The following is a 17550-nucleotide window of genomic DNA, read 5'->3' as shown; positions in this document are numbered from 1 at the left end:
TTTTTCTTGAATGACGGCACACTCCTTTCCTCTTTTTGTTGTCATTTGCTTATTTTTAAGACCTGTTTCTGGCTTAAGTCACCTAAGCCAAATCGCTCTGGGTTGTTTCATTTTTAAGATGTTATTTACTTATGTGTTTATTTATGGTCATATCAGTTCTTCACTGCTGCATGCGGGCTTTCTTTGGTTTCAGTGCATGGGCCTCTCATTACAGCAGCTTCTCTTGTTGCAGACCTTGGGCTCTCGGGCTCTAGGGCTCAGTAGTTATGGTGTATGAGCTTAGTTGCCCCACTGCTTGTGGGATCTTAGTTTCCAGACTAGGGATCGAACCTGTGTCCCCTTCCATGGCAAGCGGATTTTTTAACCACTGGACCACCAGGGAAGTCCCAGCTCTGACTTATTTTTAAATACATTATACAGTGTAATTTGCCTGGACTTAAACTGAGGAGGAAATACAGTTCTACTATTTCTGATACAAGGACCAATTTAGAGGATATGAAGATTTTACTGTGTTCATAAACCATATCTTTAAGCTTCCCTAAAGAAAAGTGAATGACTACGGTGATTTTTTTTTTTTCTTCCAGGAGGGCCAGGATTAGGTTTATAATAAGTGCAGTATTTCCGAGCTTATCTGATTTTTCCATCTTAAATATTTTTGGTTAAATCTTTGAGGGCCTAGGACTTCCCTGGCAGTCTGGGGGTTAGGATTCCGCTCTTCTTCCACTTCCACAATGGGCGAGTGTTCAATCCCGGTTGGGGAACTAAGATCCCACAAGCTTTGCAGCAAGGCACAAAAGATTCCAGAATTGTAATGTAGTAGACCATTGTGTGGAAAGTGATGAAACTTCCAGAAGCAAAGGAAAGCTCTCTATAGAACTAAAAGAGGGCCTATTAGTAAAGCAGTTGTCATCTCTCTGCTTCCCTGGGAGAAGCAGAATAAAGTCATCAGGCACTGGCTCTTTGCTCAAGGGGTAAAAACCAGACCAATTGTCTTCTAAGGCAGGGGTTGCTTATGTGGCATAATTTGATTACTAGTCCTCATTGTTTTAAATGACTGTAAAAATGGGACTCATTTTCTCAATAGGAATATATACCCTTCGGCAACAGCAAGTGTGCTGATTCCTTGTGTTAGTCACTGAGTCGTGTTCGGCTCTTTGTGATCCCATGAATTGCCGCATGCCATCCGTGCGTGCGATGGTGGGATGTCCTCTACCATCTCCTGGAGTTTTCTCAAACTAATGTCCACTGAGTCAGTGATGCCATCCAACCATCTCATCCTCTGCTGCCCCCTTCTCCTCCTGCCCTCAACCTTTCCTAGCATCAGGGTCTTTTTCAATGAGTCAGCTCTTTGCATCAGGTGGCCAAAGTATTGGAGCTTCAGCTTCTGCATCAGTCCTTCCAATGAACATTCAAGGTTGATTTCCTTTCGGGTTTACTGGTTTGATCTCCTTGCAGTCTGAGAAAATAATAGGATTACTGCTAGCTTCAAATATCAGGCTGTTGCAGAAACCAGTACTCGAGAAACCAAGCACCACACTTGGAGAGTTGGAGAAGTCAGGTTTATTACGCCAGAGGGCCCAGAGGAGTTAACACTCTAAGCTCTGAGCCCCGAACAAAGGGATTTCAGAATTTTTATAGACAGACTGTAGTGGGCAACACTAGCTATTAATAGGCTGGTTTAAACTAAGGGATTTCTCGTGTCGGGGAACAGTGGTCAAGATGGGGAGGGGGATACCTGACCTGGACAGGCATGGTTAAGCAGGTTTGCAGGGGCTGAGTGATAACAAGAGCAGAACAAGGGTGAGCGAGATAAGCTCCAGTTCCTAGTATTGCAAGTCCCCATTTTCTGAGACTATGTGACCTACGTGATCTAGACTTTGCAAGGGGCAAGCTGAGTTACGGAGGCAGGAGAAGGAGGTTATGTAAAACTTTAACTTTTCCTCTGCAAGGCAGTGGGTATCTGGATTGGCCCTTAGAAGTTTGCTTGGAGGGCAACTTCAGCTGTGCAGAAAGAGAGCACTGTCTTAGCAACATCATTCAAAACAAGTTAAGGAAGTCCAGCCCAAAATTCAGATCAAGTTTTGGTGCTAGAGGAGGAAGGAGATAGTGGAATAGTGGATGCCAAGAAGGATGTATTACAAAAGCCTGCAGAGTTGTTTCTTCCCAGCTAAATTACTAAGTTTTGGGGACTTCCCTGGTGGCCCAGTGGTTAGGACTTCACCTTCCAATGCTGGGGGTGGGGGCCGTGCGTGCAGGTTTGATCCTTGGTGGGGGTTCCAAGTCCCACATGCCTCATGGCTAAAAAACCAAAACATGAAACGGAAGAAATACTGTAATAAATTCAATGAAGACTTTAACAATGGTCCACATCAAAAAAGAAATTACTAAGCTTCATCAAAATACCTGTGCGTTTGCAGAAGTTTCCTAATAAGACGCTTAAATCAAGTAAAATACCCACAATTCTGCTCTTAAGAATGTGTTCCGTATCTGATGGCTTCTATCAACCATCCCTGGAGCAGCTGTCCATCATGCTTAATATTTAGTGGACACAGTGAGAATTACCATGAAGGAGAAAAGCTAAATATCAATACACACTTGTTCGCTATTAATATTTTAGGATATCTCAAATTCTGTGTCAGCTTCCCTTATAAAAACTAGTAAGAAACTGTGAACCTCTTCGGTTTTCCTAGATGAAAATTGGATTCCAAGTGAATTTTATGTGAATCCAAGAACCTGTCTTAACTTTCCAGGTTTAATTTATTGCAATGAAAATAAGAAAATAACTTTCAGTTGCTATACATCCTCTTGGCAAAAATACCTCTCATAATAAATGAGAAAAAATAGGGAATCATTTCTCCTATGAATTATTTTCTTTCACAGAAAAGGACGAGCCTCCACTCAGCAAGGCTGGGCAGGATGTGGTTTTGCATCTGCCCACAGATGGCGTGATTCTGGACGGCCGAGAAAGCACAGATGACCACGCTATCGTCCAGTATGAGTGGACACTGCTGCAAGGTGACCCGACAGTGGACATGAAGGTAATTCATGTTGTAATTGTAAAGAAAACTAATGTTTCAGCAAAATGATCTTTCTACTTACATTCCCCGAAAGTCTGTAAATTGGCAGAAGTGTAAAATGGAGAAAGCATAAAAATGGTTGTTGAAAAAGTGTCTTATTATATCAATTTACTTTTCTTCTGAGTAAACAGTGATCCTGACCATGTGTTTTGTTCTTATTTCATTTTTTTGACCACATCGTTCAGCTTGTAGGATCTTAGCTTCCCAACCAGGGATAGAACCCAGGCCCTTGGCAGTGAGTGCATGGAGTCCTCAGTCCTGGACCACCAGGGAGGACCCTGGCCATGTGTTTTAAAGCTTACCTTCTTTCTTGCTTTTTTCTCAACTTCTCCAGAGCACATAAAAGCTTCAAGGGAGAAGACTCATGCTTTGTTTTGTTGACTCGGATTAAAAAATGTTTTTAAAACATTTAAGAAATGTTAAAAGCATTATGTATTTTCCTTTCTTCTTTGTTTCAGTTCAGAGCTCAAGTAGAAAATATGAAAAATACAAAAGCGCATAGAGAGGAAAATAACAACAAAATGAACTTACTGTTTACATGATCCAGAAAGCAAGCTTCTCACTTAGCATTAGGCCTGCCTGAGTTAGTTGAGTTAATTAAGTGAGGAGAGTTTGACATCAAGGCCTCCTATGAAGTGCTCCTCACTGATTTTCATAAGACTTACCTGGGCTGGAACTGCAGCTGATGGGAATGAGCCTCTTGTCCAGTGCCTACCTACACTCAATTAAGATGTAACTGACGTGCAACATTATATCAGTTTCAGATGTAGGACATCATGACTTGATATACATATATATTGTGCAATTATCATCACAGTAAGTCTAGTTAACACCTGTCACCACACAAAGTTACAATTTTTTTTTCTTGTGGTAACAACTGTTATGATTTACTCTCTTCAGTTCAGTTCAGTTCAGTTCAGTCAGTCATGTCTGACTCTGCAACCCCATGAATAGCAGCATGCCAGGCCTCCCTGTCCATCACCAACTCCCAGAGTTTACTCAGACTCACGTCCATCGAGTCCGTGATGCCATCCAGCCATCTCATCCTCTGTCGTCCCCTTCTCCTCCTGCCCTCAATCCCTCCCAGCATCAGAGCATTTTCCAATGAGTCAACTCTTTGCATGAGGTGGCCAAAGTAGTGGAGTTTCAGCTTTAGCATCATTCCTTCCAAAAGAAATCCCAGGGCTGATCTCCTTCAGAATAGACTGGTTGGCTCTCCTTTCAGTCCAAGGGCCTCTCAAGAGTCTTCTCCAACACCACAGTTCAAAAGCATCAATTCTTTGGTGCTCAGCTTTCTTCACAGTCCAACTCTCACATTCATACATGACTACTGGAAAACCATAGCCTTGACTAGACAGACCTTTGTCAGCAACTTTCAAATAAGAGACAGTGTTATTGACTAAAATCACCATGCTGTACATTACATCCCATGGCTTATTTATTTTATGACTGGAAATCTGTACCTTTTGACTCCTTTCACCTAGCCCTGCCCCCTGCCTCTGGCAACCACCGGTCTGTTCACTGTATCTCTGAGCTTGGTTTGGGGTTTTTTGTTCATTTGTTTGTTTTACATTCCATGTAAGTGTGAGATCATACAATATTTAATTTTCCTGTCTGGTTTATTTCATTTGCCATAAAAATGACCTCAAGGACCATCCATGTTGTTGCAAATGGCAAGACTTCCTTCTTTTTGTACACCATATTTTCATTTTGCTCTTAACAGTTGATGGATGTTTAGGCTATTTCCATATCTTGGCTATCATAATAACATGGCAGTGAACATGGGGTGCGTATATCTTTTTAAAATTTTATTTATTTTCTTTTTGGCTGCTCTGGGTCTTCCTTGCTGTGCGCGGGCTTTCTTTAGTTGTGGCGAGCAGGGGCTACTCTCTAGTTTCAGCGCAAGGGTGCTCACTGCAGGGGCTTCTCTTGTTGTGGAGCACAAGCTCTAGAGTACTCGGCTCGGCTTCAGTAGTTGCGGTGTGGGCTCAGTTTGTGGCCACATGGCACATGGAATTTTCCTGGACCGAGGATTGAACCCATGTCCCCTGCATGGCAGGCAGATTCTTAACCACTGGAACACCAGGGAAGTCCTATATGTCTTTTCAAGTTAGCGTTTTTCTTTCCTTCAGATAAATACCCAGACGTTGAATTGCTGTATCAACAGAGTCTTCAGTCCTTAGGAAAATGGCTTTTTATTAACCCTGCTGGGCCTCTTTGTAGATAAGAGTATTTCCTGGCTTAGGCAGATAAACTTCATCCAAATCACTCCAGTCAGAGAAGGTGGAGACAAATCTGGGTTGGTTTGCCAGGGCTACCATAGCAGAATATCACAGGCTGGATGGCTTAAACAATGCATTTCTCAAGTCCTGGAGGCTGGAAGTCCAAGGTCAAGGTGTCAGCAGGTCTACCATCTTCTAAGGCCTCTCTCCTTGGCTTGCAGGTGGCTGTCTTCTCCTTCCTACATCTTCACAGTCTCTTCCCACTGTGAGGAAATACTGATTTCTCTGCTCTTGGGATGAAAACAAGAACAGTAATCAGCTAGTCCCTTAAGACTGATTTAAGCACGTTGATTTATCCAAAGACTATACAGTCTTAGAATTGGACCAGACCTTTGACCAACATTTTACCCAGTCTCCTATCCATACAAGAGCCTCTGCTTTCACCTCCCTTCTAGTGGTCATGCAGTCTGCCTGGTATTTCCAGAGATGAAAGCTCACTAGTTCGCATCATGTCCTGTGACATCTGGAATCAGCTCTCATTACTGGGCCAATAGGATGTGCCTCCCTGTTACTTCTATGCACCTATGTTGGGTCTTCCTTTTGAAAAAGCACTGAATACATCTTTTTATTCTATACAGCAGCAATTAAAGTTCGTTTTTGTTTTTTTTTAATGAATGTCACCACTGAAAATGGTGTTCTCAGAACTCAACACTCCCATTTCTTACAATGTTCCTCACATGAATTGGCTCTTAAACTGTCCACCATTCAGTCTTTTTTTAGATTTTCTCAGGTTCACCCATGCCGTTCTTAAAATCTGAACCCCCTAGTTGAAACCAATACTTAAACTGTGGTTCTTCCTGACAGACTAGTACCTCCTGTGGTCCAGACATTGTCTCACTTCTACTAATGAAGATTCACTTACATAAACCATTTTAATATCTGCTTCTCACTATAGGTTCATGTTGACCTTTCCATCAGAAGCTACAAATATGCATGCTGAGTCATGTCCAACTCTTTGTGACACCACAGACTATAACCCACCAGGCTCCTCTGTCCATGGGGTTTTCCAGGCAAATGCTGGAGTAGGTTGCCATTTCCTCCTCCACAGTAGGTTCATGTTGAGCTTTCCATTAGAAGGAACACCCAAAGCCTGCTTCATCTTTCCACACAAATTACCATCTTGAGGTCTCCCCCACTCTGTGTTTGTGTAATTGATTTATTGAACCTGACTGCAAGGCCTTATGTTTATCCCTTTAATACTTAAGTGTAGTTTTCAGCTACAACAGAAATAATTTTTGAACTTTGAGTATCACCATTATATTGGGCTTGGCAAAAAAGTTTGTTTATGTATGAACAGTCCCTTCACTGTTCACCTGAAACTGTCACATTGTTAACTGGCTATATATCCCAACAAAAAATTTAGAGTTTTAAAAAAATTTTTTGTTTGGGTTTTTCTGTAAGATGTTAAACCTGATGAAAAACTCAAATGAACATTTTGCCAACCCAATGTTTATTATTCCTCTGTGCATTGTGTCAGCTGCAAAATTAATACATTTTTACTGAAATTTCTGAGAATTAATTAAATCTTAAATAAATTAAGATTGATTAATCTTAAGCCTTAAAGACGGCTTCCCTGGTAGCTCAGACAGTAAAGAATCTGCCTGCAGTGCAGGAGACCCACGTTCAATCTCTGAGTCAGGAAGATCCCCTGGAGAAGGGAAGGACAACCCACTCCCACATTCTTGCCTGGAGAATTCCATGGACAGACCATGGGGTCACAGAATCGTACACAACTGAGCGACTAACACTTTCACTTTTACTTCCAAGATTGATCAGAAAAGGCGCATGAACAAGCCACTGATCAGACCCTATGAGAGTTCCCTTGAGGTGGATGCTGACTATTAACTGGCACTCATGGATATATTTGTTCAAGCAATTGCAAATCTGTCTCTATGATCACCTAGATTTTCATAGTTGATATGAAAAGCTTTATTCTGTAGATTATGAATTGTGCGTGTGAATGCCAAATAAAAATAATGCTTATGATTCAGTATTAAATTTACTGAAGGTGTTTATAAAGAAGTAACAAAATTAAGCATTTAAGGATGACTAAAAAGGAAAATGTGTGGGGCTTCCCTGGCAGTCCAGTGGTTAAGACTCTGAACTTCCACTGAAGGAGGTGGGATTCCATCTCTGGTCAGAAGAACTAAGGAAAGGAAAAAGAGGAAATTGTGGACCGATTCCCCAGCCGAGTTATAACAGTGATAGCACATAGACCTAAAACTATAAAGCCACCATCTAGCAACAAAGCCTGCAAGAGAGGAGCTATTTGCTCTCAAACTGCAACTGTTTTACAGTGATTATTTATAATTATTTATAAATAATTATATATATACATATTATATATCAGTTCAGTTCAGTTGCTCAGTCGTGTCCGAGTCTTTGCAACCCCATGAATCGCAGCACGCCAGGCCTCTCTGTCCACCACCAATTCCCGGAATTCACTCAGACTCACGTCCATCGAGTCAGTGATGCCATCCAGCCATCTCATCCTCACTCATCTCTCCTGTCTTCTCCTCCTGCCCCCAATCCCTCCCAGCATCAGAGTCTTTTCCAATGAGTCAACTCTTCGCATGAGGTGGCCAAAGAACTGGGGTTTCAGCTTTAGCATCATTCCTTCCAAAGTACACCCAGGGATGATCTCCTTTAGAATGGACTGGTTGGATCTCCTTGCAGTCCAAGGGACTCTCAAGAGTCTTCTCCAACACCACAGTTCAAAAGCATCAATTCTTCGGCTCTCAGCTTTCTTCACAGTCCAACTCTCACATCCATACATGACTACTGGAAAAACCATAGCCTTGGCTAGATGGACCTTTGTTGGCAAAGTCATGTCTCTCTGCTTTTCAGTATGCTATCTAGGTTGGTCATAACTTTTCTTCCAAGGAGTTAAGCGTCTTTTAATTTCATGGCTGCAGTCACCATCTGCAGTGATTTTGGAGCCCCCCAAAAATAAAGTCTGACACTGTTTCCCCATCTATTTCCCATGAACTGATGAGATCATGAGATGCCATGATCTTCATTTTCTGAATGTTGAGCTTTAAGCCAACTTTTTCACTCTCCTCTTTCACTTTCATCAAGAGGCTTTTGAGTTCCTCTTCACTTTCTGCCATAAGGGTGGTGTCATCTGCATAGCTGAGGTGATTGATATTTCTCCCGGCAATCTTGATTCCAGCTTGTGTTTCTTCCAGTCCAGCGTTTCTCATGATGTACTCTGCATATAAGTTATATAAGCAGGGTGACAATATACAGCCTTGACGCACTCCTTTTCCTATTTGGAACCAGTCTGTTTTTCCATGTCCAGTTCTAACTGTTGCTTCCTGACCTGCATACAGATTTCTCAAGAGGCAGGTCAGGTGGTCTGTATTCCCATCTCTTGAAGAATTTTCCACAGTTTATTGTGATCCACACAGTCAAAGGCTTTGGCATAGTCAATAAAGCAGAAATAGATGTTTTTCTGGAACTCTCTTGCTTTTTTGATGATCCAGCAGATGTTGGCAATTTGATCTCTGGTTTCTCTGCCTTTTCTAAAACCAGCTTGAATATCAGGAAGTTCACAGTTCATATATTGCTGAAGCCTGGCTTGGAGAATTTTGAGCATTACTTTACTAGCATGTGAGATGAGTGCAATTGTGCGATAGTTTGAGCATTCTTTGGCATTGCCTTTCTTTGTGATTGGAATGAAAACTGACCTTTTCCAGTCCTGTGGCCACTGCTGAGTTTTCCAAATTTGCGGGCATACTGAGTGCAGCACTTTCACAGCATCATCTTTCAGGATTTGAAATAGCAAAATTCTATAACACATTCTTAAATGTAAGAAGACACTTTTTTCAGATAGTCCATTATATGTTGCTGAGTTTCAAGATTATTTAATGTAATATATTAAATCTGAAGTCAGAATATAAAATATGATACAGAGTATGACAATGTTCAGGGAGATTTGAAATTCATAAATCTATAGATTGATTTCCATTCATCAGATGTGAAAAATTGAGCTAAACTATCTTAAAATACCATGTGTGAAAGTGTTAGTCGCTCAGTCGTGTCTGACTCTTTGTGACTCCATGGACTGTAGCCTGCCAGGCTCCTCTCTGTCTGTGGGGATTCTTCAGGAAGAATACTGGAGTGGATTGCCATTCTCTTCTCCAGGGAATCTTCCCCACCCATGTCTCCTGCGTTTGAGGTGGAGCTACATGTAACGGAAGCCTACTAAAGGATGGATGTTGTTTACACTAATAACTTCATTATTAACTTAAAACCAATTGCACACTGGTGTGTCTGCTATAAATAATTAATCTTTACAAACAGATAGGAGAACTATCTACATTGACACATGTTTGGAAAGTGGAAATAATAATTACACCAGGACCATAGAGATAAACTGAGACTGTCTTGAGCAAACAGATACATGGGTCCCTTTTGATAAAACTCAAGTTTCATGAGACTGAATGACTGGTCTCCTAATTAATCTCATTTTAGATCCCCTTAATGGAAAAAGCAAGAGAGTTCCAGAAAAACATCTATTTCTGCTTTTTTGACTATGCCAAAGCCTTTGACTGTGTGGGTCACAATAAACTGTGGAAAATTCTGAAAGAGATGGGAATACCAGACCACCTGACCTGCCTCTTGAGAAATCTGTATGCAGGTCAGGAAGCAACAGTTAGAACTGGACATGGAACAACAGACTGGTTCCAAATAGGAAAAGGAGTACGTCAAGGCTGTATATTGTCACCCTGCTTATTTAACTTATATGCAGAGTACATCATGAGAAATGCTGGGCTGGAAGAAGCACAGGCTAGAATCAAGATTGCCAGGAGAAATATCAAGAACCTCAGATAAGCAGATGATACCACCCTTACAGCTGAAAAGTGAAGAGGAACTCAAAAGCCTCTTGATGAAAGTGAAAGAGGAGAGTGAAAAAGTTGGCTTAAAGCTCAACATTCAGAAAACGAAGATCATGGCATCTGGTCCCATCACTTCAAGGCAAATAGATGGGGAACCAGTGGAAACAGTGTCAGACTTTATTTTGGGGGGGCTCGAAAATCACTGCAGATGGTGACTGCAGCCATGAAATTAAAAGACGCTTACTCCTTGGAAGAAAAGTTATGAGCAACCTAGATAGCATATTCAAAAGCAGAGACATTACTTTGCCAACTAAGGTCCGTCTAGTCAAGGCTATGGTTTTTCCTGTGGTCCTGTATGGATGTGAGAGTTGGACTGTGAAGAAGACTGAGCACCGAAGAATTGATGCGTTTGAACTGTGGTGTTGGAGGGGGCTCTTGAGAGTCCCTTGGACTGCAAGGAGATCCAACCAGTCCATTCTGAAGGAGATCAGCCCTGGGATTTCTTGGAACGAATGATGCTAAAGCTGAAACTCCAATACTTTGGCCACCTCATTTGAAGAGTTGACTCATTGGAAAAGACTCTGATGCTGGGAGGGATTGGGGGCAGGACGAAAGGGGATGACCGAGGATGAGATGGCTGGATGGCATCACCAACTCGATGGACGTGAGTCTGAGTGAACTCCGGGAATTGGTGGTGGACAGGGAGGCCTGGCGTGCTACGATTCATGGGGTCGCAAAGAGTCAGACACGACTGAGCAACTGAACTGAACTGAACTGAAAACAGATTAAAATAATGTTTTAAAGCTGAAGCTTAGAGAAGAGGTTTTCTGGGAAAGGAACATGAATAGAAAGAAGAATATTGACTTTTTGTCCTAGGGGAAAGAGAACACAAAATAAATGTCAAATTTCAAATTGTCTTCTGTCTTACGTAGGAGATGTTTTGTGGTTTACCCTTCCTCAGTCAGATTCTCTGGGATATAATCTGGGTCAATACTGAAAATGACCACAAAAGGAAAGAATCATATATGTTAAGGAGAATATTAAAAAACATATTGGAAGACTTTCTAAACATTTAGTTAGCAGGGTTTTCAAGACAGCCTGGGTTGTTTAACCAATACACAAAGTTCCAGAGAACCCGTGTGATCTTTGAAGAGTAAAGGCTATTAATAACTATATCTATCTTCTGTTTTTCACTTATGTTTGTTGATAACAGATCAAGAAAATATATAAAATCTATACTATCACAGCAGAATTTATAAGGATTATGAAGGATTTCTTTAGAGTTATTTTCAATGAGGGACAGAGTGATGTGGATAGGGATTTCAGTCATTTGGATGCTGCCAGGATTTCTCCCCCTACCTCTTTCCCTCCCCTCCCTCCTCTCTTCCTTCTTCCATTTCTTCTTCCTTCTTTCCTTCCTCTTCCTTCTCATCTTTCTTTCTTCCTTTCTTAATATTTTTTCCCTTTACCTCCTGAAGCCTAGAACTATCTTTGTACTCACTAGGATGCTAACACTCGCTAATTGATCAGCTCCTTTAAAAAAAAAAAAAAAAAGATTGACTATTTTGCTAACCTTTCAAAAGCTTCCCTTTTAACCCTCAAATTTTTATCATCCTTCCTAGCAAGATCAGCATTGTTCCACACTCTCACCTCACACTGATGTTAGGAAGGGCCGCTAAGAGCTATCCAACAATTACTTTGCATCTCATCAAAGGAGATCCTAGACACCTATTGTTTTTTCTTGGCTACTGGACAATATCTAGTCTTCATGAAACAAACTGTAAATCTCTTTAATAAAAGTTATCCTAGATATTCTAGGCCATGGGGTAGGGGTAGAGGAACAAAGGGGAGTAGACCGTTTCTAAATTTTAAAAAGAGAAATGATAGTAAATAACTGAGAAAGCTTCCTATCACATTTCAACTATTTCTTTCCTCCTTCAGTGAGTCAGTTTAACAGTGAATGAAAGAGAAAGTCTAACACAGCCTCTGCTTGGCTTTGGTTTTTGAATCCTCGATTCACCACTTCCCTGTGCCAGATGGGATAACAAAAGGCCTCTTTCAAGGTATTATCATTGCATGAACAGGGACACCCTTCCATGGCCCAAGACTGGGCTCTTGTCTAACACTCGGGCACAAATGTTCCAAGGAGACACAGGTGCTGACAAAGTAAGAGAACTCACTGGGAAGAGGTGCCTGGGTGGAGAACAGCAGGATAAGGGGACTCAGGAGAACTGCTCTGCCACTTGGCTCACAGTCTTGGCCTTAACGGTGATGGGATTAGTTTCCAGGTTGTCTCTGACCAATCATTCTGACTCAGGGTCCTTCCTGGCAGTGCTCGCATTGCTCAGCCAAGATGGATTCCAGCGAGAAGGATTCTGGGAGGTTGGTAGGACATAGAGATAAAGAACCTGCCTGCCAATGCAGGAGACAGAAAGAGACACTGCAACCCCCTCTAGTATTGTTGTCTGGAGAATCCCATGGACAGAGGAGTACAGCAGGCTGCCGTCCATGGGGTCACACAGAGGTGGAAACAACTGAAGCTACAGCACACACACATGCACACGCGCACACACACACACACACACACACGCACGCACATGGTAGGACATATGGAGTGGCATCTGCTCCCTTCTTCTGACCTTTGCCGAAGTCTTTCAGTTGGAGGTAGTTCAATAGGTTCCATGATCCTTACTACTGTAGGGTAACTCATGCAAGTGGTTCCTGTCGAACGTGGCCGGAGTGAGTGAGCGGTTTCAGTCAATGGTTCTCCTAACATTATTACTGTGATGAAAGGATGAAATGCAAATGCAAATAAGACCCCTGGAACAGTGAGCAGCACAGAGTAAACAGTCAAAAAGCATGCTATTCTATTTATTCTGAGATCATCTTTCCTTCGATGGTATCCACATGGTCTCTGGTAGTCCTGTCTTGCACCCAGACAGACTATGTTGGTGCCTGGGTAATGTTCTCTTAGAGATTCTCCCAAGGAACCCCAAATACTTACTCTCTGTGTTCAACAATGCCCAGAAGGCCTTTAACAAGGAACAAAACCTCATACCTCCAGTGCCTGTGGAGGAAATCCTCCAAACTCTGGTCTTGAGGTAGGAGATAGATGGACCCTCCACCTCATGTCCCCCCCACCCCCAACACACACACACCCAGGGTGAGCGTTGGAGTTTGTTCCCTGTGGACAGAAACTCCAAAATATCATAGAGGGACCATTGAGAGAGGAGGCTGGGCCCCTGCTCAGATAAAAGATTAGAGACCACATATTACATATTTCTCATTCTTGAAATCAAGGAGACCCTCCCAACTAGAAAGCTCCTTGGAGGTCAAAGGGGGAGTGATGTCAAATCTACCCATAGACCTCTTTGGTGGAATCCATCTTGCCTGAGAGATGTGCATGCACACGTGGGAGAATCCTGAAATATTCCTAATACAGATTCTCAACCAGGCAAATCAAAATGATTGGCCAAAGGACACGCAAATGAAAAAATGTCCCATAAAAGTGATTCAGACTGCCACTAGGGCATGACTCTCTCTCTGAATCTGCCTGTGTGTCCGTCCACAGGTACTGCATTCTTTTTCCTCCTAAGAAACACTTGTTTCACTGCTTCCCGTCTTTGTGGGGATTCTTTTCTGCCAAGCCGAAGGGGCAGGGCCTTGTCCCTGACCTCTAGTCTAGTGTCTAGGATTCAGCTCTCACTGTCGTGCCCCGACCTCAGTCTCCAGAACCAAAGCCCTCAATTGCAGGTGGAGGCCATCCCAGATCAGTCTGGGTCAAAACAGTATGGTTTTTTCCCCCCTTTCGAAGATACAGGATAATGTGTTTATTTGAGAATTACTCAAATTTAGTAACTTTAACAAGCAGTGAGTTTGAAAGTAACAGTGACAGTTTTGTAATTAAGTCCCATTCAGGCCCCTTTTGTATTAACTCAAGGAAACAGTTATAGTTCCACTGATTCATTTCCTGGGGACCCCCAGTTTTCCACTGGTTTCCAGACACTCTCCCCCTCCCATACATACACACCCCTCTGGAGATCTAAGTATAATATGTTTCTTTTGGAATTACTTAACAGATTTGGTAAGTTTAGAAGCAACAGTGACACTTTTATAAGTCCCACACAGTCCCCTTTTGTAATCACCCAAGGAAGCTGAGTTCCACTGATTCATTTCTTGAGGACCATCATTTTCCCACTGGTTTCTGGACAGTGTTTTGGGGTTGTTTTTTTCCTCCTCTCTTTTTTTTTTTTCCTAAACAGGACTTTTTTGAAAAGTGAAGTTTCTTTTTTTTTTTAAGACATTTATTTTATTTATGGGCTACTCTTCCTTGCGGTGCTTGGGCTTCTCATTGCGGTGGCTTCTCTTGTTGCTGAGCATGGGCTCTAGGGTGTGCAGGCTTCAGTTGTTGATGTGTGTTCTCAGGAGTTGCAGCCTGAAGGCTCTAGACATGGGCTTAGTAGTTGTGGCACACGGGCCAAGTTGCTCTGAGACACACAGGATCTTCCCAGACCAGGAATTGAGCTCATGTCCCTTGTAATGGTCCTGGAGAAGGGAATGGAAATCCACTCCAGTATTCTTGCTTGGAGAATCCCGTGTACTGAGGAGCCTGGCAGTCTACAGTCCATGGGGTTGCAAAGAGTTGGAATTGACTGAGTGACTAAGCACCCTGTACTGGTAGGCAGATTCTTAACCACTGAATCATCAAGGAAGCCCCCGCAAAGTGCGAGTTTTTCTCTGAAAAACCAGAGAATAGTGGTTTCCTGGAGGTGAGAGCAAACACAGAAGGGGAGACAGAGAAGCAAAAAAAAAAAAAAATCCACCATATGTCAGGGCACCAAAACAGATATGGACCTCGGCAAAATTTCACCTACATTACTGCCTCTCCACTATTTTATTCACCTGAAGATTTTAATAAAGGACAAAAAAAGTTACAGCAGCCCACAGGGCATTTTTGAGACACAAAAGATTATCAAGGCTGCAAATTTCCTAAGAAACATCTGGGGATAAGTTGGTGCACATGTATGAATATTCTGTGGTGGCTTTAAGGATTTCTTTGTATCTTGTTTCAAGAATGAAGGGTAATGTCAGTCAGTAGGAAAAAAAAACACACCTTACCCCCCAACCCACAGCAAACCCTAGGATTTACTGTTCCACTTAAACAGGAAGATACATGAGAACATAATGGATGAATAATTCATACTTGTTTTGTTTCAAAGTTAACCTGGAGCCTTGAGGTAGACTACTCTTTAGGCATGAATTTTTTTTTACACAGTAGCTCAAGGCCTTCAATATTTAACTGCTTTTTTTTTTTTTTTAAGAAAAATACTTGTTAGAAAAGGTTTAAAAATAATCTCCCTGGGGAAAAAAAATAGGTATTACCTCATGAAAAATAAAACTGAGTAAGCTGAGTTGTGAAAGCTCTATTCCAATAGCAGCAGGAGCTTTGTAGTCTCTTTCCTGGTCAGGAACACTAAATTTACAGCACAATAGGCTTCTGGCATCATAAAATCTGCAGTCAGTCTGGGCTTCCAGGTCCTCTTGCATTTAAACCTGACTTCCTGTCACTCTCCTTTCAAAGGTCCTGGCACTTCTATTTTGGTGTGGGTAGTGGGGTGAGGATAGGGGTGGGGGAGAGCTTTTAGAGGTTTTAAAGGACTCTGTGTGTGTGTGTGTGTGTGTGTGTGTGTGTGTGTGTGTGTGTAAGGAGTATCTGACCTTTTTAGACCACAACAGGCAGCTGCTTTGTACATGAGCTGTGGTTCAGGTCTTTCTAAGGAATGATTCTTGGAATAAGAATGCAGAAGGCTTAAAGCTCTGCTAAGTTGCAGGATATAAAATCAACACACAGAAATCCCTTGCATTCCTATACACTAACAATGAGAAAATAGAAAGAAATTAAGGAAACAATTCCATTTACCATTGCAATGAGAAGAATAAAATACTTAAGAATATATCTACCTAAAGAAACGAAAGACCTATATGTAGAAAACTATAAAACACTGGTGAAAGAAATCAAAGAGGACACAAATAGATGGAGAAATTACAGTGTTCATGGATTGGAAGAATCAATATAGTGAAAATGAGTATACTATCCAAAGCAATCTATAGATTCAATGCAATCTCTATCAAGCTACCAAGGTATTTTTCAGAAAACTAGAACAAATAATTTCACAATTTGTATGGAAATACAAAAAAAAAACCTCGAATAGCCAAAGCAATCTTGAGAAAGAAGAATGGAACTGGAGGAATCAACATGCCTGACTTCAGGCTCTACTACAGAGCCACAGTCATCAAGACAGTACGGTACTGGCACAAAGACAGAAACAGATCAGTGGAACAAAATAGAAAACCCAGAGATAAATCCATGCACCTATGGACACCTTATGTTCAACAAAGGAGGCAAGAATATACAATGGAGAAAAGACAATCTCTTTAACAAATGGTGCTGGGAAAACTGGTCAACCACTTGTAAAAGAATGGAACTAGAACACTTTCTAACACCATACACAAAAATAAACTCAAAATAGATTAAAGATCTAAATGTAAGACCAGAAACTATAAAACTCCTAGAGGAAGACACAGGCATAACACTCTCCAACATAAATCACAGCAGGATTCTCTGACCCACCTCCCAGAATATTGGATATAAAAGCAAAAATAAACAAATGGGACCTAATTAAAACCAAAAGCTTCTGCACAACAAAGGAAACTCTAAGCAAGGTGAAAAGACAGCCTTCAGAATGGGAGAAAATAATAGCAAATGAAGCAACTGACAAAGAATTAATCTAAAAAATGTACAAGCAACTCCTGCAGCTCAATTCCAGAAAAATAAATGACCCAATCAAAAAATGGGCCAAAGAATGAAACAGACATTTCTCCAAAGAAGACATACAGATGGCTAACAAACACATGAAAAGATGCTCAACATCACTCATTATTAGAGAAATGCAAATCAAAACCACAATGAGGTACCATTTCGTGCCAATCAGAATGGCTGCAATCCAAAAGTCTACAAGCAATAAATGCTGGAGAGGGTGTGGAGAAAATGGAACCCTCTTACACTGTTGGTGGGAATAGAAACTAGTACAGCCACTATGGAGAACAGTGTGGAGATTCCTTGAAAAATTGGAAATAGAACTGCCATATGACCCAGCAATCCCACTTCTGGGCATACACACCAAGGAAACCAGAATTGAAAGAGACATGTACCCCAATGTCCATTGGAGCACTGTTTATAATAGCCAGGACATGGAAGCAACTTGGATGTCCATCAGCAGATGAATGGATAAGAAAGCTGTGGTACATACACACAATGGAATATTATTCAGCCATTAAAAAGAATACATT

At 41.6% G+C, this 17550-nt stretch overlaps 1 protein-coding gene across 3 annotated transcripts in view; it reads left to right on the top strand.

Annotated features, from left to right (window-relative positions):
* Nucleotides 1-17550, top strand: part of LRP11 (LDL receptor related protein 11) — an 82019-nt gene that overhangs the window by 6251 nt on the left and 58218 nt on the right. For all 3 annotated transcript variants that reach the window (XM_042253592.1, XM_042253593.2, XM_027972546.2), the window contains exon 2: nt 2881-3038. In XM_042253592.1, the coding sequence (XP_042109526.1) occupies nt 2881-3038 (158 nt within the window). The remainder of the gene's footprint in view (nt 1-2880; nt 3039-17550) is intronic.

This window comes from Ovis aries, chromosome 8 (genome assembly GCF_016772045.2).
Source record: "Ovis aries strain OAR_USU_Benz2616 breed Rambouillet chromosome 8, ARS-UI_Ramb_v3.0, whole genome shotgun sequence".
Lineage (NCBI taxonomy): Eukaryota > Metazoa > Chordata > Mammalia > Artiodactyla > Bovidae > Ovis > Ovis aries.
The sequence above is the reverse complement of the archived record's forward strand: the minus strand, read 5'-3'. Positions and strand labels throughout refer to the sequence as shown.